The sequence below is a fragment of the Cherax quadricarinatus genome, chromosome 38, assembly GCF_038502225.1.
Source record: "Cherax quadricarinatus isolate ZL_2023a chromosome 38, ASM3850222v1, whole genome shotgun sequence".
NCBI lineage: Eukaryota > Metazoa > Arthropoda > Malacostraca > Decapoda > Parastacidae > Cherax > Cherax quadricarinatus.
The window spans coordinates 14,563,896-14,587,895 of NC_091329.1; the positions used below are offsets into that span (position 1 = coordinate 14,563,896).

A 24,000-nucleotide genomic window follows, 5' to 3' on the forward strand; every position below is an offset into this window, starting at 1 on the left:
CTGGACAGATAACAAATTTTACAGTAAGAATTCATCAACTGTTGGAGTTTCAAAGGTTTTGTTCCAGTATAGCTGGAATTAATATCACTTGGTAATTGCCATCTCTAAGTATAGCCTATCCCATGCACAGGAGAACTGGATTTTTCATGACTATTTCTCCATCATCCCTGTATGACAATGTCTCCATCATACAGGGAAAAAAGGAATTTGGATGTCATGTATATAACGGACTATGGATGATATACTGAACTGCGTACATATATACATTACTAGGTAATAATGCAGTCATTATATGCCTACTAATATATAATGCCGTTAGCCTTGTAGCATTTTTTTTATTATAATTAGCATTGGACCACTACTGTTCTTTATGATATACCGTATTTTCCAGCATATAAGGCGCGCCGTTTTTCCTACAGGTCTTAGAAAATCACCCTGCTCCTTTTTACATGTTCAAGGTCAGGATCAAGGGTAAGCTTTGGGTTACGCTTTAGCGTAAAGTATGAAGGTACTCAGCCCTTGAATATGATTACTGATTTATTATGACACGTCTGTCGTGCGCCTTATATGGCGGGAAATACGGTACATATAGCCACTACTATTACTACTACTACTATCACGACTTTGTGATTCCGCTCCTCCTTCCACACCTCACTTTATCTGTATATCCTTGGTGCCCTAGGTGATATACACCCCTTCCCATTTCCTCCCTCTCCACGTGACTTGTGACAACGTGGTGTTTAGGCGAGCACAGGTACGTTAAAATCAGCACAATTTTTCACATGTAACGCGAGAATGAGCCACTATAAGGGAACGTTGATGTACGGTGACGATGATGATGATGATAATAATAATAATAATAATAATAATAATAATAATAAATCTATAAAGTACATAATACAACTGATACTTAACGCAATTGGGATACTATGTAGAAAGCCACTGGTTATGCAGAGCATTTCGGACAGCTTAAATTAATTTTGTTCCCTAGGATGCGATCCACGACAGTCGGCTAACATCTTGGTACCTGTTTAATGCTAGGTGAACAGGTGCAGCAGGTGTAAGGAAACATGCCCACGTTTTACCCATGCCGGGATCAATCCCAAACCCTCAATCTATGAGCTGAGGACGCTACCAACGAAGCCAGTATCGCAGTCTGGCTTGGTTCTGTGTTACTGGGAAAGCTGCAGGGAGGGGCCAGAAGCTCCAGAGTTTTTCCCTCCTGAAGAGGGTAATTATAAATATTGACACGCCGATGGTCCATCACTGCTTCCCTCTTACAGTCATGCTCTTCCCTCTTTCTTCCTTTTACCCTTCCTCTTCTCTCTCTCATGCCTGCCCTCCTCCCTTCCTTCAACGTCTTCCACTCCTTCCCTTCTTACGTCTTCCACTCATCTTTACCCCTCCTGTTATTCCTCTGCCTTCTACCCATCTTCCATTCCTTTCTCCTTCTTCCTCCCTCCTCCTTTACGGATAATCACTACAGTTTACTCATGATTTGTCTGTCGCCAAATTTCGTTACTGGAAGTGGGTCGTCGATGCTTCCTTGAATCTGACGATGATGCATTATAGCACTGCTGGATCTTGGCTGGCGAGGGTCTATTATGACTTGATGGTACGTTATAGTAACGCTGAAACTGGCTGTTGGATCTGGAAGTAAAGGGCTATGGAGTATATTTTTGGTAGGTGGTGACAAAGTGCAGACTGGGAGCTCTTGAGTCTTGTCTGGGAGGGGATGGTTGCCTCCGGATGAAGATTGGAAGAGGTTGCCTCCAAGATGAAGATGTTAGTGTTATGTGTGTGTTTCCGCTCCAGTACCAGCTCGTACTATCTTAATACTCGTCAAGTCAAAACACAGATTGTTTAATGTATATATTGAATTTTTTTCTACAACCATAATCAATGGTTAGTGTGGGGCGGTTGAGGACTTCCCCCTCCCCCTCCCGTCTCTGTTACCAAGAGTGGACAAGGAGGATTTTCTCTACTTTTGTTTTGGTCGGTCTATAGTGGGGAATACCAGGAGGGCGTAACACAACTGCACCTCACCTCACCATCTCAGACTTTGATGTTGGATGGTGCAGGACATAATTTTGTGTGCGCGCAAGTTCGCCTTGGAAGCCCAAGACTTCACAATGTTGATGACGATCTGAAGGTGGTTTGAGGTTCACTTCTTTATGGTTTGGTGCGCACTAATTTCTTGAAATATGTTTGTCACACTGCATGATGCTCTTCATTCTGAAGTTCTGTCGATAGTTTCTGAGATAGACGTGTTGCAGCGTCCACTGTTCTTGGTTCAAGGTGTCACCTCTTTTAAAGGGCGGACAATCTAGGCACTTGATAGCTCCTCCTACCAATACATCTGAAGCACGTGCAGCTGACCAATCACGACGGACGGTGTCACTCTAGGGTCCTCCCGTGGTAGAGCAAAACCAGTTGATGAACACATCAATGATGTCAGTTGTATAGTGGCGGAGGTGAAGGATCACATCGAGGCAGCCGCGCCGCTGGGGACCGCAGACTGGGGACTGCAGGCAGCTGGCCGGGCAGTTGGGTGTCAGTCTTGGAAGAGCACCGTGGCCTTTCCTCGAGGGTGATCACTCCCTTATTGCATAGCTCTGGTGTTGAAGGAAGCAGCGGTGTGTGCGCATGCACGGCGGCTTCTCTACGCATCTCCTGAGTATAGTTTAATAAGTGTGAACTTGCCGAAGTGTCAAGATGGCCTACCTGGTGGATGTGATGAGTCTGTTTGCTAGTAAGTTGTGCTTCCTGTGTGTCCCGCCTTGCTACACAACCACGTTGTAAATCTAATTACAAATACAGATAAACAGGTGACATTATCTGCAAAAAGGCGATGATCTCTTGTTATCAAATGTGCGATGCTGCTTGAAGCATACATATTGGAATAAGGTTTGCGTAGGATTCCATGGCTATGCTGGTGGTGACTGAGGTGACCATAGCCTCCCACTACACCTACACTCGCCCAACATGACCTTCCTCGTCCACGTGGCTCTTATCATTGCTTGTAAGTTTACAGTGTGTTTCACCAACCTTAGTGTGCTCACCCCTCCCCATCAAGAGTGGCTCTCACCACCACCACCAACCTTAGTGTGCTTCTCCATCAAGTGTGGTCCTCACCTCCACCAACCCTAGTGTGTTCCCCCCCCCCTTCCTATCAAGTGTGGCCCTCATCACCACCAACGCTAGTGTGCTCCCCCTCCCCATCAAGTGTGGCCCTCACCACCATCAGCCTTAGCATGCTTCCCTTTCCCCACCAAGTGTAGCCCTCTACCTATCTACCACCATTCCTGGTATGCTTCCCTCTCTCCCCATCAAGTGTGGACTTCACCATTCTTAGTATGCTTCCCTCCCTCCCCATCAAGTGTGACCCTCACCACCATTCCTAGTATGCTTCTCTCCATCAAGTGTGGCCCTCTACCTACCTACCACTATTCCTAGTATGCTTCCCTCCCTCCCCATCAAGTGTGGACCTCACCACCATTCCTAGTATGCTTCTCCCCCTCCCCATCAAGTGTGGCCCTCACCACCATCCCTAGCTTGCACCACAGCTGCTGTGGCATTAGTCTGGTTGCGAATATTTGCACCTTTTCAAGCTTCAGAACTTGATTGGTCGGGTCAAGTTCCACGCTAGTGCTGCATATTCCGAGATGGGTCAAACGTCGTGTGCAGACCTAAATTTAGGATTCTTTATTAAAGTTCCTGAAAGTTATTCTGACATTTTTGCTAGCCTTTCACAGGTGTCCCAGAAAACACACGCAACGTTAAATTCTAACCTTTTATTACTCTTGGTGCAAGAATGGGAAAGGGTAATATGTTGAGTAATAACCCACCCGAAAAGATGGAATTGCGTGCGTGCGTGTGTGGGGGGGGGGAGCTACTGAGAATACAAACATACAAAGCATCCAGGAAGCCATGTTGCAGGGGTGGTCAAGCAGGTGACGGCTTGACCACCCCTGCAACATAGTTGAATTGGTGTGAGATGATGAAATTATGAAAGGGAGATAGGGGACGAAGTATAGGCTGGGAGAACAGCTACAGTGGTCAACATAAAACTGGCTGTAAATATCATACCCCCAGCACATTCTCAAAACAAAGAGTTATAAATAACAAAAAAAGACACAATACCGTGACTGGAACGATACACAAATAACCCGCACATAGAAGAGAGGAGCTTACGACGACGTTTCGGTCCGACTTGGACCATTAACTACCTCCTCCTGGCCTATATATACTCCATCCTTCTCCCCTTTTCGTTAGTGTGGCTTTGTTAATGTGATGAATGGTTGTGAAAACCGACAAGTTGAAGATTGAGACACTAATGCAACATATGGGAATCTTTATTTAGGAAACGTTTCGCCACACAGTGGCTTCATCAGTCCAGTACAAAGCAGAAAGGTGAAAGAGGAGGAGTTTGAGGTAATCAATCCCTCAGCCTGGAGTCGATGTGTTAAGTCCATCAATCTACAGTATATAAGCCACGTCTACGACCCTATACTGTACATTCTACAAGATTGATGGACTGAACACATCAACTCCAAGCTGAGGGACTGATTACCTCAAACTACTACTCTCCTTTCACCTTTCTGCTTTGTACTGGACTGATGAAGCCACTGTGTGGCGAAACGTTTCCTAAATAAAGATTCCCATATGTTGCATAAGTGTCTCAATCTTCAACTTTGTTAATGGCCCAAGTCGGACCGAAACGTCGTCGTAAGCTCCTCTCTTCAATGTGCGGGTTATTTGTGTAAAGAGGCATAAACCTTCATAACGATACGTATCTTTAATTACCTTGTTGCCAGAAGTATCGCTGCCGGATTTTGTAAGTGGTTTACTTGTGATGAAATATTTAACCTAACCAAATATAAATAAATAGCATTTGAGGAAAAATTGGAAGTGTTAAGAAATTAACACTGACCACAACGTCAAAAATTGACGTACCGGTAATAAAATGTGAATTTGCCCTGGTATTGTCACTTCATATAAGACTCTTGGCTCTTCTACCCTGTGGATCAGTTACTAATGAAGAATCACACTGGTGCTTGCTTTAAGGTCATGAAAACACAATCTGCCAATCCCTATATTTTCTGCTTTATCTTGACGCCTCTGACAAGCAACTTTGTAAGATCGTTAGATAGGATCCTCTTTATCTATATCAGTGTTGGTCTTCACTGGAAATATGGTATAAACCTTGGTAATAAATACCGACAAGTTGGTTTAGAAAGACACGTAAGCAAACACTATAACATATTTATTAGAAAACGTTTCGGTCCCAGGACCGAAACGTTTTCTAATAAATATGTTATAGTGTTTGCTTACGTGTCTTTCTAAACCAACTGGAAATATAAACACACATGCAGTATAATGTGATCCTTTATTGACTACGTTTCGCCCACACCGTGGGCTTTTTCAAGTCACAAACAGATCTACCTGGGGTGGAAGGGACGCGAGTATTTATAGTCAGGTTCAGAATGAACATTAAAATGGTATAAAATACCGACAGGTTGTTAGGTAAGACACACATGCAACAGTTAGGTATCTTGGCGCTATATAAGGCTCCATCCTGTCACTTCATCTCCATATTGTTTCATTCTATGGAACAATGCTCTTCTCCAGACTGAGGGACTGACCACCTCAAAACTTTAAGGGTGATTGATGGACTGATTACATCGTCTTCAAGTATCTTCTGCTTCTATCAACTTTTCTGTACTCGACTGAAGAAGCCTACTGTGTAGGCGAAACGTTTCGAAATAAAGATACCTAACTGTTTCATATGTGTCTTACCTAACAACAGGTTCAGAATGCTGAGGTCAGGTGGAGAATGCTGCATCTGATGATGTACCGAGTGGGGTTATAGAGTCTAAAATCTTGGGTAGCTTGGAAAGGAGATTGGATAAGTTTGTGAGCAGACCTTCTACAGTGTTCTTCCATTCCTGTGTTCGTATGTGGGATAGCGATGAAGAAGTTTCTTGGCAAGTGGTTCAGCTATGTTATAGAAGCCACTATTCTGGTTGAAGTTGTCGGAGTCCTGGAATCATCACTTATTTCTATATCCGACAACTTCAACCAGAATAGTGGCTTCTATAACATAGCTGAACCACTTGCCAAGAAACTTCTTCATCGCTATCCCACATACGAACACAGGAATGGAAGAACACTGTAGAAGGTCTGCTCACAAACTTATCCAATCTCCTTTCCAAGCTACCCAAGATTTTAGACTTTATAACCCCACTCGGTACATCATCAGATGCAGCATTCTCCACCTGACCTCAGCATTCTGAACCTGACTATAAATACTCGCGTCCCTTCCACCCCAGGTAGATCTGTTTGTGACTTGAAAAAGCCCACTGTGTGGGCGAAACGTAGTCAATAAAGGATCACATTATACTGCATGTGTGTTTATATTTCCATTGTGTCGGTATTTTATACCATTTATTTCCGTTGGTCTTCACTGCTGAAGTTGCGGTTCCTCATTCAGGAGCTCCAGTACCTACATCCTACTAACCTTTTCATTAAGAATACAAGTCACAAAACGCCCACACTTTGGAAAAATATGAAGACAGCGTTTCCACTCGTCCTGGACCATTATAATACTTGTGTATACTCGCCTAGTTCTCATCTAGTTGTGGTTGTTGGGGATCAAGTGTCAACTCCTGGTTACATTTCTTAATCGTACCCATCCTTAAAACTGCTTGTGGTATTTGATTCTGTCTCATTTAAGTCAGTCCTACTTCCTGACCTCAATGAGCCTGAATATATACTTCCTGCCATCCATATGGCTCATTTGCGAGTTTAATTTCCTCTTTGTGTTCTTTGTTCCCTTTGTGTGTGGGCGGGCCTGGTGGTGAGTGCCGTAGTGTATGGTATTGTATGGATGCATAAACTATGGATTAGAAGTATAATACAGAAGTGAAATCAAAGTGAAAAATATGAAATACATTAATTTTCTTTATCTTTTCTACTATTTTTCATGGAACTATACGTCATTGTTTTAACTGTTGCGCTCTCTGTTGACAGTGAGCGTGGCCCAGGAGCCGTCGCTCGAACTCCTCCCTAGCAACATCCTGAAGCCGCTGGGTGATGGCGTCTACATCTCTTGCACCGCCAACGTCGATGACCCCGGCCTGGTCACCGAGATGACGTGGACGGGGCCCAACGGAGAGAGGATCCCCAACGCTGACGGCACGTAAGTGACCTTGCGTAGAGGTGGGCGCCAAACAGGGCGGCCCCCAGGAGGGAATGCGGGCGGGCACAGCCTAGATTAACAATTTAAGGAGTTGGATTATTTTATTGATGAATTAGAGGGTGGAGCGGAAAAAGTGTTAATGGTTGAGTAGAGGATGACTTAAGAGGTGAAGTGAAGAAAAGGGTTATTACTTGCATATAGGATCTTAGAATTTTAAGAGGGGAATGGAAAGATAAAAGGGATCTAAGATGGTGAGGAATGAGATAAGATAGTTAAGGCTCTAATCTAGATGGTTAGGTCTCAGGAAGGATGGTTAATTCTGGAGGGATGAGGACTCAGATGGGATATTTAGGACTCGAGGATTTATGGAAGGAAAAGTTAGGACCTGGGGAGGACTTTGGAAGTGAGTTTAAAATTTTAAAGGTAGTTGGTGAGAAATGGTATTGGGCTCTTGGTAAAGCAATCCTTAATGAGGTCTCCATTAGGAGGGGTGATAGGGAGAGAAATAACATCCCCATAACAAGAGGTAGTAGGGAGACAAATGACATCCCATCAGAAGAGGTGGTAGGAGCACAAATGACATACCATCAGACGAAATACCTAAGTCAGAATCTCACTGTTTAAGGGTCGTTAAACAGTGACCCACTTGACATCTTAGCAACGGTGAAATACCGTCTTGTTATTAAGAGGATGGTCTCTGAATGAGCATACTGAAGTAGGTAGAGTTACAACTTTCTTCAGTAGCTCAGGATCGGCAGTTTAAGTGAAGAGTGAGAGGCCCTAACTTACCACCTAGTGGCGGAATATATTGTTTCCAATATTTAATCTTAATCTGGAGAAGCATCTATTGTATCAGTGCTTGTGGTATGTGGAGTATTTTAAGGTAGGTGGAAGGAGGAGGTGAAATGGTGGTGCTTATGATACAGTTATATGGGCGAGAGGAGAGGGGAGGAGGAACAGGAAGGCGGAGCTGTAACTAGGGGAGGTAGAGACAAGAGCTGGTTAAGAGAGATGCCAGAGATAAGAGGTGATCTACCAGCCTCCTTCACCACCACCTCTGTTCCACAACACTTCTCTTTTAGGGCTGTGTGAACCTTCCCTCAAATATTTGCCGTGTGCCTGTGGATACTCGCCTATTTGTGGGTGCAGGGGTCGAGTCGTAGCTCCTGGCCCTGACTCTTCATTGTTTGTGCGTACTCACCTATTTGTGACTGGAGGGGTCGAGTCGTAGCTCCTGGCCTTGCCTCTTCACTGTATGTACTTACCTGTTTGTGATTACAGGGGTCGAGTCGTAGCTCCTGGCCCTACCTTTTCACTGTGTGTGTGTGTATACTCACCTATTTGTGGTTGCATGGGTCGATTCATAGCTCCTGACCCCGCCTCTTCACTGATTGCTACTAGGTCCTCTCTCTCCCTGTTCCATGAGCTTTATCAAACCTCGCCACTACGTCACTTTCTAGGTTATTCCATTTCCTGACAACTCTGTGACTGAAGAAATACTTCCTAGCATCCCTTTGACTTATAGGAGTCTTCAGCTTCCAACTGTGACCCCTCGTTTGTGTGTCCCACCTCTGGAACATCCTGTCTCTGACCACCTTATCAATTCCTCGCAGTATTTTTGTCTTTATATGTCGTTCTCATGTCTCCCCTAACCCTCCTGTCCTCCAGTGTCGTCAGGCCGAGTTCCCTTAACCTTTCTTCGTAGGACAATCCCCTTAGCTCTGGAACTAGTCTTGTTGCAAACCTTTGCACTTTCTCTAATTTCTTGACGTGCTTGACCAGGTGTGGATTGGTGCTGCATACTCCAATATGTGTCTGACGTATATGGTGTACAAAGTCTTGAACGATTTCTTGCTGAGGTATCAGAACTCTATTCTTAGGTTTGCCAGACGCCTGTATGCTGCAGCAGTTATCTTGATTGATGTGCGCCTCAGGAGATGTGCTCGGTATTATACTCACCCCAGGATCTTTTTCCCTGTGTGAGGTTTGCAGTCTTTGGCCACCTAGTTTATATTCTGTCTGCAGTCTTCTTTGCCCTTCTCCGATCTTCACGACTTTGCATTTGGCGGGGTTAAATTCAAGGAGCCAGTTGCTGGACCAGGCTTGTAGTCTGTCCAGGTCTCTGTAGTCCTGCCTTATCCTCGGCTGATTTAACATCTTACCAGAAGATATCAGAAGCACTGCTGGAACCAATGTAGAAGCCTTCAAGAGGAAACTGGACAAGTATCTTTACCAAGTGCCAGATCAACCAGGCTGTGATAGATATGTGGGGCAGCAACCCTCCAGCAGCAACAGCCTGGGGACCAGGCAAGCACCAGATGAGCCTGGCCCATGACCAGGCTTCGAGAGTAGTGAAACTCTCAAAACTCTTCAAAGGTATACCTCATCCTCAGTTGTGTGTCCAGCACTTGCTGGTGCAACCTACCATCTTGGTGGTTTTCTGGGAGCTTCTCTGTCTCAACTGTGAATACCTCCCTGAATCTTGAGCTGAGCTTTTCACATGCTGGTCGTTCTTTGTGAGCTCCCCTCCTTCCTTCCTCAACCTAATTACCTGATCCTTGACTGTTGTTTACCTTTGATGTGGCTATATAACAACTTTGGGTCATATTTGGCTTTTGATGCTGTCATTCTTGTATTGATGCTGGACTTCTCTCCTTATTCATGAATATTCATTTCTGGCTCTTTGACTCAACTCCCTGTTTTCCTGGGTCCTTTGTCTTCCATACTTTTTCCATGCTCTTGCACACTTGGCCTCTCCACACCTCTTGGTAAATCATGGGCTCACTCTGGTCTTTCTGTTGCCCTTTAGTATGAATTTCTATACTGCCTCCCTGCACTGTGTGGTCACATGTTCCTCCATTTCACTTACTGTCTTTCCCTCTAGCTTGAATATCCACTACACCTCGTGTAGAAATTGTCTCATACTTATGTATTCCCTTTTTGGAAGTTTGGCTTCTCCCATCCTTCTCGTGCTGCTTCACTCTCCATTGTTAACTCCACTATGTATTTGAAACTTAAGATTTCATGGTCACTAGCCCCTAGGGACCTTTCATATGTGATATCTTTTATGTCTGAACTGCTCAAGGTGACTAGGAGGTCTAGCCTTGCTGGTTCATTATCTCTTCTCCCTCTAGTTATGTCCTTAACATGTTGGTACATGAAATTTTCTAGTACTGCCTCCAGCATCTTGGTTCTCCATGCTTCTGGTCTCCCATGTGCTTCCAGATTCTCCCAGTCAATTTCCTTATGGTTGAAATCCTCCATGATGTGTAACTTTTCCCTGCTCATATGGGCCCTTCTGGCAATGTCATCTAGTGTGTCTACCATAACTCTGTTACTCTTGTCATATTCCTGTCTTGGCCTCCTGTTTTTAGGTGGCGGGTTGTACATCGCTGCTACCATCACTTTTGAGCCCACAGTATGCAGTGCTCCTACTATGTGGTTATCCACTATCCCTCTGACTGGTCCTCCCATCTCCTAAGAAGTCCATTGATTCTTGATCAACAGTGCAACTCCTCCTCCCCTCGACCCCCCTTCCCCATCTTTCCTCGGGATCTGATAACGAGATGGGAAGATTGCATTTGTTATTACTTCCGTGAGCTTTGTGATTGCTATGATGTCTGGGGACTGCCTCAGTGATTCTTCCCTGCCACTCCTCACTCTTATTTGTAATTCCATCTGCATTGGTGTACCACACCTTCAGCTTCCTTTCTAGGACTGTGTTCTGGGAGGTGGGAGGGGTTGGTGCTGGCTGTGGGTGTGGTAGGCAGGCCTGAATACTATGATAGTCTGCTGGTGTGGCAGTATTAGTGCTGGGAGGGGCAGGGACTGTGGATGTAGAGTGTAGCTTGTCTCTTGTTATTGTGTTTGGTTGGTGTGGGGTGGTAGGGGTTGAGGGGATGCTGTGGGTGGGTCTGTGTGGTGTTGTGTTTGCTGTTCTCTTCGAGGATGTCTTCCCCCCCTTGGGCCTCTTGTGCAAGTGTGTGTGTGTGTGTGTGTGTGTGTGTGTGTGTGTGTGTGTGTGTGTGTGTGTGTGTGTGTGTGTGTGTGTGTGTGTGTACTCACCTAGTTGAGGTTGCAGGGGTCGAGTCCTAGCTCCTGGCCCCGCCTCTTCACTGGTCGCTACTAGGTCACTCTCCCTGAACCATGAGCTTTATCATACCTCTGCTTAAAGCTATGTATGGATCCTGCCTCCACTACATCGCTTCCCAAACTATTCCACTTACTGACTACTCTGTGGCTGAAGAAATGCTTCCTAACATCCCTGTGATTCACCTGTCTCTTCAACTTCCAACTATGTCCCCTTGTTGCTGTGTCCTATCTCTGGAACATCCTGTCTTTGTCCACCTTGTCAATTCCTCTCAGTACTTTGTATGTCATTATCATGTCTTCCCTATCTCTCCTGTCCTCCAGATTCGTCAGGTCGATTTCCCTTAACCTCTCCTTGTAGGACATACCCCTTAGCTCTGGGACTAGTCTTGTTGCAAACCTTTGCACTTTCTCTAGTTTTTTTAGGTGCTTGGCTAGGTGTGGGTTCCAAACTGGTGCCGCATACTCCAATATGGGCCTAACGTACATGGTGTACAGGGTCCTGAACGATTCCTTATGAAGATGTCGGAATGCTGTTCTGAGGTTTGCTAGGCGCCCATATGCTGCAGCAGTTATTTGGTTGATGTGCGCTTCATGAGATGTGCCTGGAGTTATACTCACCCCAAGATCTTTTTCCTTGAGTGAGGTTTGTAGTCTTTGGCCCCCTAGACTGTACTCCGTCTGCGGTCTTCTTTGCCCTTCCCCAATCTTCATGACTTTGCACTTCGTGGGGTTGAACTCCAGGAGCCAATTGCTAGACCAGGTCTGCAGCCTGTCCAGATCCCTTTGTGTGTGTGTGTACCCACCTATTTGTGGTTACAGGGGTAGATTCATAGCTCCTGGCCCCGCCCCGTGTGTGTGTGCGCGTGCGTGCGGTGTGTGCGCGCATGTGGTGTGTGTGTTACTCACCTAGTTGAGGTTGCGGGGGTCGAGTGTGTGTGTGTGTACTCACCTAGTTTTGCAGGGGTCGAGTCCTAGCTCCTGGCCCCACCTCTTCACTGGTCGCTACTAGGTCACTCTCCGTGTGTACTCACCTAGTTGAGGTTGCGGGGGTCGAGTCCGAGCTCCTGGCCCCGCCTCTTCACTGATCGCTACTAGGTCACTCTCCCTGAGCCGTGAGCTTTATCATACCTCTGCTTAAAGCTATGTATGGATCCTGCCTCCACTACATCGCTTCCCAAACTATTCCACTTACTGACTACTCTGTGGCTGAAGAAATACTTCCTAACATCCCTGTGATTCATCTGTGTCTTCAGCTTCCAACTGTGTCCCCTTGTTACTGTGTCCAATCTCTGGAACATCCTGTCTTTGTCCACCTTGTCAATTCCTCTCAGTATTTTGTATGTCGTTATCATGTCCCCCCTATCTCTCCTGTCCTCCAGTATCGTCAGGTTGATTTCCCTTAACCTCTCCTCGTAGGACATACCTCTTAGCTCTGGGACTAGTCTTGTTGCAAACCTTTGCACTTTCTCTAGTTTCTTCACGTGCTTGGCTAGGTGTGGGTTCCAAACTGGTGCCGCATACTCCAATATGGGCCTAACATACACGGTGTACAGGGTCCTGTGTGTGTGTGTGTGTGTGTGCGTGTGTGTGTGCGTGCGTGCGTGCACGTGCATGTACGTGCATGCGCGCTTGCATGCGTGCATATGTAAGTAAGTATTCGCCTATATGTGGTTGCAGGGATTGAATCTCAGCCTTTTCCCTTCTCTCCTGGTTTTGCGAGCCTTATTGTACCTCTTCTTAAAGCTATATATAGATCCTGCCTCTGCCACTCCTTTAAGTTGTGTTTGCAGGATTCAAAGTTTAGCTCCTGGCCCCACCTTCTAGACTAATGTGATTTGCATCACTGACTTCTGGCCGCTTGGACTTATCTTGAAACTGTGTATGTATTGATTTTGCCTCTTACTTCCTCATCCAAGTTATTCCACTTTTTAGCCACCCTAAGACTAAAATACTTCCAGTGCATCCCTATGGCTTGTCTGTGTTTTCAGCTTCCACCTGTGATCCCTTGACCCTGGTCCTCTTAATTCAGTTTGTCCCTCTCTGCCATATTAATTCCTCTGAAGATTTTGTATGTAGTAATCATGTTCTCCCTTGTCCTTCTCACCCTTAAAGCTCTAAGGGTATGTGGTTTGTTTCTTTCAAACTTTCCTCATAGTGCATTCTCCTCTGTTCTGTTACTAGTATGGGTGCAAACGTTTGGACTTTTCCCATTTCTTCACATGCTTGACCACGTATTGGCTCCATACTAGGGTCAAGTACTCAGTGATTGGTCCATTATGTAGTGTGTAATGTTCTGAACGATTCTTTATTCAAGTTCCTGAAAGCTATTCTGAAGTTTGCTAGTCTTTCATATGCAACTCCCATTATATGTAGTTCTGGTGATATGCTAGGTGTTTTTATTTTATTCAACCCCAGGTCGTTTTTATTTCCTGATACTTGCAGCCTTTCTCTACCCATAGTTCACTCTGTGCCCTGACTATGCTCACCTCCTCCAGTTTGCATAGCATTGCACTTGTTCTGGTTAAACTCAAAAAGCCACTTAGGTTGATCATATACAGTACTTCCTGCCTGTTGCAGTATCCTTGGAAGCTATCAATGTACATATTCTGTTTTTTCTTATTGGTTTTACATCAGCCATAAACAGTGGCACATGGGACTCAATCCCCTCTGGTAGATCTTTCGTGAATATGAGGAATAGTAGTACGTAGTCTTAATACTGATCTTGCAGAACCCCATTTGTTACTCTATCCCACTATCATGTCATCCCTTACTGTTACTTTCTGCCTTCTTTCATTCAGGTACTCACTGAAGCAAGCACTTTGCCTTTATATCCCTGCCAGTTTCTCTAATTCTAGACTAATCTCTTGTGTGGTACAGTGTCATATGCTTTTCTACACTCCAAGAAGATGCAATCCACCCAGCCCTATCTTTCTTGCTTTATCTCTCTGACTGAAGTAGAACTCCAGCAATTTGTAAGAAAGGATTTTTCATTACTAAATTCATGCTGCTTTTCTGTTTGAAAGAATTTCCTCATCAAGCACATCCCAGTATCCTTTTCTTTTACTATTTTCACCAAAACTCTTTTACAGTATGCATGTTAAAGATACTGGCCTGTAGGTCACAGCCTCTTGTCTGTCCCCCTTTATACACATGCAGTGGACCCCCGGTATTCGATATTAATCCGTTCCTGAGAGCTCATCGAATACCGAAAATATCGAAAAGCGAATCAATTTTCCCCATAAGAAATAATGGAAATCACATTAATCCGTGCAAGACACCCAAAAGTATGAAAAAAAAAATTTTTACCACATGAAATATTAATTTTAATACACACAAACTGAAGAAGACATGCACAGTTACATGACACTTAGCTTTATTGAAGATCTGGTGATGATTGATGGGATGGGAGGAGGGGAGAGTGTGGATGGTGTTAGTGTTTAGAAGGGGAATCCCCTTCCATTAGGATTTGAGGTAGCAAGTCCTTTTCCAGGGTTACTTCCCTTCTTCTTTTAATGCCACTAGGACCAGCTTCAGAGTCACAACAAATCTGTCCATAGGGCTCTGTACCTCCCGTTCCTTTACGATTTGTCTAAAATGGGCCACAACATTGTCATTTAATAGTCACCAGCACAGCTTGCAATAGCTGTGTTAGGGTGTTTTTCATCCATAAAGGTTTGCACTTCAACCCACTGTGCACACATTTCCTTAATTTTTGAAGTAGGCACAATGGATTCCACAACTGGCATAGGCTTCTCAGGGTTAGCCCCAAACCCTTCAAAATCTTTCTTAATTTCCATACTAATTCTCACCCTTTTTACCACAGGGTTGGCACTAGAAGCTTTCTTGGGGCCCATGGTGACTTATTTTGAAGAAACAAGCACCAAAAACAGCGATAATATGGAATGTACCGAATGTATCCTTAGATGCGCGCACACTGGCTGGCTTGTAAACACTGGCACACAAGGGGCAGTTCAGGCCACACGTGGACACGTCTCGTACAAATCGTATCGAATACCGGGTTTTCAATCGGATACCGAGGCAAAATTTTGGCGTTAAAATGCATCGAATACCGAAGCCATCGAATACCGGGGGTCCACTGTATATGTATATATAATGTCGTGCCGAATAGATAAAACTTGCGATTTTGGCTTAATGAATAGCAAAGCTTGTCTTGATGAATAAGGTAAGCAAAAATTGGTGTGTGTAATAATTTCACAAAAATCATTCTGAAACTAACAAAAAAAACATATTTCATTGTGTTTGTTTATTATTAAATTATTGTAAGCTTATCTAAAATATATTTAGTTGGATTAGGCTAAATTAAATTGCACTTGTTATAATAAGGTTAGGTAAGTTTGCTAAGGTTCTTATTAATTTTTACATTAGCATAAATGAAAAAAAATGTCTAAAGGTGTAAGAGAAAATTTTAGAAAGAACTTAATTTTAAACGAGTTCTTACTAATTGACCAGTTTTACCTATTCGGCATGACATTTTATACAATCTTTCTTTCTTTCAACAAACTGGCCGTATCCCACCAAGGCAGGGTAGCCCAAAAAGAAAAACAAAAGTTTCTCTTTTTAACTTTAGTAATGTATACAGGAGAAGGGATTACTAGCCCCTTTCTCATGGCGTTTTAGTCGGCTCTTACAACACGCATGGCTTACGGAGGAAGAATTCTGTTCCACTTCCTCATGGAGAATATGTATGTATGTATGTATGTATATATATATATATATATATATATATATATATATATATATATATATATATATATATATATATATATATATATATATACACACACACACACATATATACACACACACAGGTCTCCCTCAACATTCACGTTTTCAGCTTTCGCGGGCTTCACACATTCGCGAATTCCCAACCGCCAAATTCCCAGCCGCCAAATTCCCAGCCGCCAAATCATATTCAAGTTTCCCGCCACCTGCCAGTCCCTACTACCCTCCCTCCGACCCCCGCAACTGGCAGCCAGCCCTCCCACCACTCAGTGTGGTGAGTGTTTTGTTTGTTCATTATTTTCTATTAAACTACAGTATAAATAATGTAAACACATTCATGACTGCATATTGGAATGGCTATTTGGACAGGTATTGGACGGTGACATCATGTGTTTACTCTTGAACACAGCAAAGAATCAAACATTTCTGCTACTGCTAATAATAATAATAATAATAATAATAATAATAATAATACGATATAATTGAAGAAGGAAATTGTACAAAAATACGAGGGAGTGGTTGATACATCGTCAGTGTGGCTTTGTTTATGCTGGAGTGAACATTTCACAATAATTCATTGTTTGGTGCTTGTAGATTGAGTGTGACTGGAGTGGTTGAGGCAGTGGTTGAGGCAGTGGTTGAGGCAGTGGTAGAGGCAGCGATAGAGGCAGTGATAGAGGCAGTGATATTTACTAACATAATTGTTATAAATAATAATAGTACATTATGAATAACATTTATTATTATTATTATAAATGTTATTAATATTAACATGTACTATTATTATTTATAACATACGTATATGTTAGTAAATACCACTGCCTCTCCCACTGCCTCAACCGCTGAATTATTGTGAAATGTTTGGAAGAGCAGGGAGACTAATGTTCACTCCAGCATAAACAAAGCCACATTGACGATGTGTCAACCACTCCCTCGTATTTTTGTACAATTTCCTTCTTCAATTCTGCCCAAAAACCATTCAATATGCAGTCATGAATGTTTTTCATTATTTATCTGTAGTTTAATAAAATAATGAACAAACAAAACCTCACCCCCACTGAGTGGGGGGACGGGCTGCCAGTTGGGGGGTAAAAGGAGGAGTAGAAAGGGACTGGCAGGTGGCGGAAAAGAATATTTTTGGCGGCGGGGAAATTTGGCGGGAATTTGGGGTTGAGAATTAGAATGTGTGAAAAAAAACAAAAACGTGAATTTGAGGAGCCCTGTGTGTGTGTATATATGTGTATATATATATATATATATATATATATATATATATATATATATATATATATATATATATTTTTTTTTTTATATAAAATATACTTCATACATACATACATATTCTCCATGAAAGTGGAACAAATTCTTCCCCCGTAAGCCATGGGTGTTGTAGAGCCGACTAAGCATATGAAAAAGGGGCAAATTCCCCTTCCCCTGTATACATTACTAAAGTTAAAGAAAACTTTTGTTTTTTTTTTGGGGCTACCCTGCCTTGGTGGGATCGGCCAGTTTTTAAAAAGAAGAAAATTGTAAAAAACCCATGCGAAAAAAATTAAAACTGGTCAATTAGTAAGAATTTTCTTTTAAAAATTAAGTTCTTTCTAAAATTTTCTCTTACCCCTTTTAAAATTTTTTTTCATTTATGCTAATGTAAAAATTAATAAGAACCTTAGAAATTTTACTAACCTTATTATAACAAGTGAAAATTTAATTTTTTTCCCAACTAAATATTTTTTTAGAAAAACACAAAAATTTTAAATTAAAAAAACAAACACAATGAAATATTTTTTTTGTTATTTTCGGGAATGTTTTTTGTAAATTATTACACACCCAATTTTTTGCTTCCTTATTCATCAAGACAAGTTTTTGCTATTCATTAAGCCAAAACCCAAAGTTTTTTTTGGGCGACATTTTTATCCCTTACAGTGGCCCCTTTTTAAAGGCGGTTTGATGCTTTTAAACGCCAAAATTTTGCCCTTATCGATTGAAAACCGGTGTCGTCCCGATTTATGCGGGGCGTGTCCAGTGTGGCCTAAACCCCCCTTTTGGTGTTTAAAAAGCCAGCCAGTGTCAGGGCGCATCTAAGGCCCGGGGTTACATTCATTTATGCTTTTTTTGGGGGCTTTTTCTTAAAAATAAGTCACCAGGGGCCCCCAAAAGCTTCATTCCAACCTGGGAAAAAGGGGTTTGGGGTTAGTATAAATTAAAAGATTTTAAAGGGTTTGGGCTAACCCTAAAAACCTACCAGTTTGGGAACCTTGTGCCTACTTAAAGTGGGAAATTGTGCACAGGGGGTTTTAAATTTAAACCCTTTTATGGATGAAAAACACCCTAACACAGCTTTGAAAAGCTGTGCGGGTTGACTATTAAATGACAATGTTGTGGCCCTTTTTTAAAAAATCAAAAAGGCGGAAAATTTTTACAGGGCCCTATGGCCCAGATTTTTTTGTGACTCAAACTGGTCCCAGTGGCATTAAAAGAAAAGGGGAAAAAACCCCGGAAAAAAGGGCCTACCTCAAAACCTAATGGAAGGGGGTTCCCCCTTTTAAACACTAACACCATCCCCACTCTCCCCCCCTCCCCCCCCATCAATCATCCCCCAGATCTTCAATAAAGCTAAGTGTCATTCTTTTTGCATGTCTTCCAGGGTTTTTGTGTATTAAAATTAATATTTCATGTGGTAAAAATTTTTTCCCTCTTTTTGGGTTTTCTTGCAGGTTAATGTGATTTTCCCTTATTTCTTATGGGGAAAAAATTTATTGCTTTTAATTTTTTGGTATTGGGGTGATCTCAGGGGCGGTTAATTCAATGCGGGCCACTGCATGTGTTAAAGGGGACAGACAAGAGGCTGTGACCCCACAGGCCAGTATCTTTAACATCAACTGTAAAAAAAATTTTGGGGAAAATAGTAAAAAAAAAAGGGTTTTTTGGGTTCTTGTTTAGGGAAAATTTTTTCAAACAGAAAAGCAGCATGAAATTTGTTGAAAAATCCCCCTTTTTAAAATTTCTGGGTTTACTTCAGTCAGAAGATGGGAAAGGAAGGGCGGGGGGATTGCATCTTCTTGGAGTGTAGAAAAGCATTGACCTTAACCCCCCACAAAGTTAATTAAAAAAGAAAGGCCGGGGTTAAAACAAAATGCTTGCTTTGATAAATTTTAAGAAAAGGGGAAAATAACAGTAGGGTGACATGAATTGGATAGAAATAACAAAAGGGGGTTTTCCAAAATCAATTTTTAAGACCATTTTCACCTTTATTCCGGAAAAATCTCAGAAAATTAGTCCCCCTGTTTTTTGGTTTATGTAAAACCAAAAGGCAGAATATGTAAATTTTATAGCTTCCCCAAAGGGTACTGCAACCAGGAAATTATATTTATCAACCTAAGGGGGCTTTTTTGGGGTTTAAAAAAAATTTGGTTTTTGAAAATGGGGTGAGCATAGTCAGGGCCAGAGTGAACTTTTGGTGGGAAAACTGCAATTTGGGGAAAAAAAAACGACCTGGGGTTGAATAAAATAAAAAAACCTGGGATATCACCAGAACACATATAATGGGAGTTGCATATGAAGAAATAGCAAACTTCAGAAAAACCTTTTGGGAAATTGAATAAAGAATCGTTCAGAACTTTTCACACTACATAATGGACCAATCACTGAGTTTGACCTAGTATGGAGCCAATCGTGGTCAAACAGCGAAAAAAATGGGGAAAAATCAAGGTTTTGCACCCATACAGTAACAGAACAAAGGGGAATATATGGGGGAAAGTTTGAAAAAAAAACAAACAACATTGAGCTTTAAGGGTGAGAAAAGGCAAGGAGAACATGATTACTACTAAAAACTTCAGAGAAAATTTTGGGAGAGGGCAAAAAGAAATTAAAGGGCCAGGGGCCCGGGATCACAGGGGGGAAGCTAAAAAAAGAAAAAGCCAAAGGGGTGCACTGGAAGTATTTTAAATCTTGGGTTTAAAAAAAAAATTTGGAAAAACGAGGGAAGTAAAGGGAAAATCAAAAATTTTAAAATTTTTAAAATAAGTCCAAAGAAATTTCAGTGATGCAAATCACATTAGTCTAGAAGTGGGGCCAGGAGCTAAACTTTGATCCTGCAAACTACAACTTAGGAGTGGCAGAGGCAGGATCTATATATAACTTTAAGAAGAGGTACAATAAGGCTCATAAAACCGGAGAGAAGGAAAGGCTGAGATTCAATCCCTGCAACCACATATAGCGAATACTTGCCACATATGCACCATGCAGCGCATGCACGTACTGCGTGCATGCATTGCCTACCTGCCTTACACACACACACACACACACGGACCCTGTCACCGTGCATGTTAGGCCCATATTGGAGTATCGGCACCAGTTTGGAACCCACACCTATCAAGCAGTGAAACTAGAAAGTGCAAGGTTTGACAAGACTAGTCCCAGAGCTAGAGGTATGTCCTACGAGAGAGGTTGGAAATCACTGCGAACTGGAGGACAGAGAGATAAGAGGGGACATGATAACTCTATACAAAATACTGAGAGGAATTGACAGGTGGACAAGACAGATGTTCCAGAGATTGGACACAGTAACAAGGGGACACAGTTGGAAGCTGAAGACACAGATGAATCACAGGGATGTTGGAAGTATTTCTTCAGCCAGAGTAGTCAGTAAATGAATAGTTTGGAAGCGATGTAGGTGGAGCAGGATCCATCATGCTTAAGCAGAGGTATGATAAGCTCACGGCTCAGGGAAGTGACCTGTGCGATCAGTGAGGCGGGGCCAGGCTCGGACTCGGCCCCAACCTCAACTGAGTGAGTACACGGAGTGACCTAGTAGCGACCAGTGAAGAGTGGGGCCAGGAGCTAGGACTCGCCCTAACCTCAACTAGGTGAGTACACACACACCTCGACCCCCCAACCTCAACTGGTAGTAACAGCCCACCACATGCGCCACACCCTACGCAGCACCACACGGGGCAGGGCCAGGGCTATGAATCTACCCCTGTAACACAAATAGGTGGGTACACACCCCTAAAGGGATCTGGACAGGCTGCAGACCTGGTCTAATTGGCTCCTGGAGTTCACCCACAGGCTAAAGTCATGAAGATTGGGAAGGGCAAAAGACATGAGCGATTACAGTCTGGGGCCCAAAAACTACAAACCTCACTCAAGGAAAAAAATCTTGGGGTGAGTATAACTCCAGGCACATCTCATAGCGACATCAGCCAAATAACTGCTGCAGCATATGGCGCCTAGCAAACCTCAGAACAGCATTCCGACATCTTGCAAGGTCGTTCGGACCCTGTCACCATGTACGTTAGAGCCCATATTGGAGTATGCGGCACCAGTTTGGAACCACACTGCAACCTAAAAAACTAGAAAGTGCAAGGTTTGCAAAGACTAGTCCCAGAGCTAAAGGGTATTCCTACAAGGAGAGGTTAAGAAATCGACCTGACAGATCTGGGGACAGGAGAGATAGGAAGACATGATAATGACATACAAGTACTGAGAGGAGTGAGCAAGTGGACAAAGAGGATGTTCAGAGATAGGACACAGCAACAAGGGGACATAGTTGGAAGTTGAAGAGCAGTGAATCACAGGGATGTTAGGAAGCATTTCTTCAGCCACAGAGTAGTCAGTAAGTGGAATAGTTTGGAAGCGATGTAGTGGAGGCAGGATCATACATGCTTTAGAGGTATGATAAAGCTCATGGTTCAGGGAGAGTGACCTAGTAGCGACCAGTGAGAGGCGAGGGCCAGGAGCTAGGATCGCCTCAGCCTCAACTGGTGAGTACACACACACACACACACACACACACACACACACACACACACACACACACACACACACACACCACTTAAAGAGGCCCAGGGGACATCCTCGAGAACAGCAACAACACCACAGACCCACCCGATCCCCTCCCCCTACCACCCCAACCAAACACAATAACAAGAGACAAGCTACACTCTCATCCACAGTCCTGCCCCTCAGCACTAATGCTGCCACCGCAGACTATCCATGTATTCAGGCCTGCCTACCACACCCACGCCAGCACCAACCTCCCACCTCCAGCAAGTCCTAGAAAGAAGCTGAAGTGTGGTACCAATGCAGATGGAATTACAAATAAGAGTGAGGTGGCAGGGAAGAATCTAGGCAGTCCCCAGACATCATGTAATCACAAAGCTCACGGAAGTAATAACAAATGCAATCTTCCATCTCGTTATCAGATCCGAGAAAGATGGGAAGAGGTCGAGGGAGGAGGTTGCACTGTTGATCAAGAATCAATGGACTTCTTAGGAGATGGGAGGACAGATCAGAGGATGAGTGGATAACACATGTGAGAGCACTGCATACTGTGGGCTCAAAGTGATGGTAGCAGCGATGTACAACCCGCCACCTAAAACAGGAGGCCAAGACAGGAATATGACAAGAGTAACAGAGTTATGGTAGACACACTAGATGACATTCCAGAAGGGCCCATATGAGCAGGGAAAAGTTACACATCATGGAGGATTTCAACCAGGAAAGTGCTGGAGAATCTGGGAAGCACATTGGAACCAACATGGAGAACCAAGATGCTGGAGGCAGTACTAGAAAATTTCATGTACCAACATGTTAGGACATAACTGGAGGAAGAGATAATGACCAGCAGGCTAGACCTCCTAGTCACCTTGAGCAGTTCAGACATAAAAATATCACATTGAAGGTCCTAGAGGCTAGTGACCATGAAATCTTAAGTTTCAAATCATGAGTGGAGTTAACAATGGGAGTGAAGCAGCACGAGAAGGATGGGAACCAAACTTCCAAGGAATACATAAGTATGAGACAATTTCTACACAGGGTGTAGTGGATATTCAAGCAGAGGGAAAGACATGAGTGAATGGAGAACATGTGACCACAGTGCAGGAGGCAGTATAGAATTCATACTAAAGGCAACAGAAAGACCAAGTGAGCCATGATTTACCAAGAGGTGTGGAGGCCAAGTGTGCAGAGCATAGGAAAAGTATGGAAGACAAAGGACCCAGGAAAACAGGGAGTTGAGTCAAAGAGCCAGAAATGAATATTCATGAATAAGGAGAGAAGTCAGCATCAATACAAGAATGACAGCATCAAAAGCCAAATATGACCCAAAGTTTGTTATATAGCCATCAAGGTAAACAACAGTCAAGGATCAGGTAATTGGGTTGAGGAAGGAAGGAGGAGCTCACAAGAACGACCAGCATGTGAAAAGCTCAGCTCAAGATTCAGGGAGGTATTCACAGTTGAGACGAAGCTCCCAGAAAACCACCAAGATGTGAGTTGCACTGCAAGTGCTGGACACACAACTGAGGATGAGTATCCTTTGAAGAGTTTTGAGGAGTTTCACTACTCTCGAAGCCTGGTCATGGGCCAGGCTCATCTGGTCTTGCCTGGTCCCCAGGCTGTTGCTGCTGGAGGGTTGCTGCCCCATATCTGTCCACAGCCTGGTTGATCGCCTTGGTAAAGATACTTGTCAGTTTCCTCTTGAAGGCTTCTACATTGGTTCCAGCAGTGCTTCTGATATCTTCTGGTAAGATGTTAAATCAGCGAGGATAAGCAGGACTACAGAGACCTGGACAGACTACAAGCCTGGTCCAAACTGGCTCCTTGAATTTAACCCCGCCAAATGCAAAGTCGTAGAAGATCGGAGAAGAGGCAAAGACTGCAGACAGAATATAAACTAGGTGACAGACCTGAAACCTCACACAGGGAAAAAAGATCTGGGATAGTATAATGCCAGCACATCTCTGAGGCGCACATCAATCAAAATAACTGCTGCAGCATACAGGCGTCTGGCAAACCTAAGAATAGAGTTCTGATACCTCAGCAAGAAATCGTTCAAGACTTGTACACCATATACGTCAGACACATATTGGGTATCAGCACCAATCCCACCTGGTCAAGCACGTCAGAAATTAGAGAAAGTGCAAAGGTTTGCACAAAACTAGTTCCCAATGGGATTGTCC

General features: G+C 43.5%; 1 protein-coding gene across 1 annotated transcript in view; it reads left to right on the top strand.

Moving 5' to 3' along the window:
* LOC128693014 (fasciclin-2) overlaps nucleotides 1–24,000 on the top strand; it is a 363,867-nt gene that overhangs the window by 201,951 nt on the left and 137,916 nt on the right. The window contains exon 3 of the mRNA XM_070091951.1: nucleotides 7,033–7,201. Coding sequence (XP_069948052.1) covers nucleotides 7,033–7,201 — 169 coding nt within the window. The remainder of the gene's footprint in view (nucleotides 1–7,032; nucleotides 7,202–24,000) is intronic.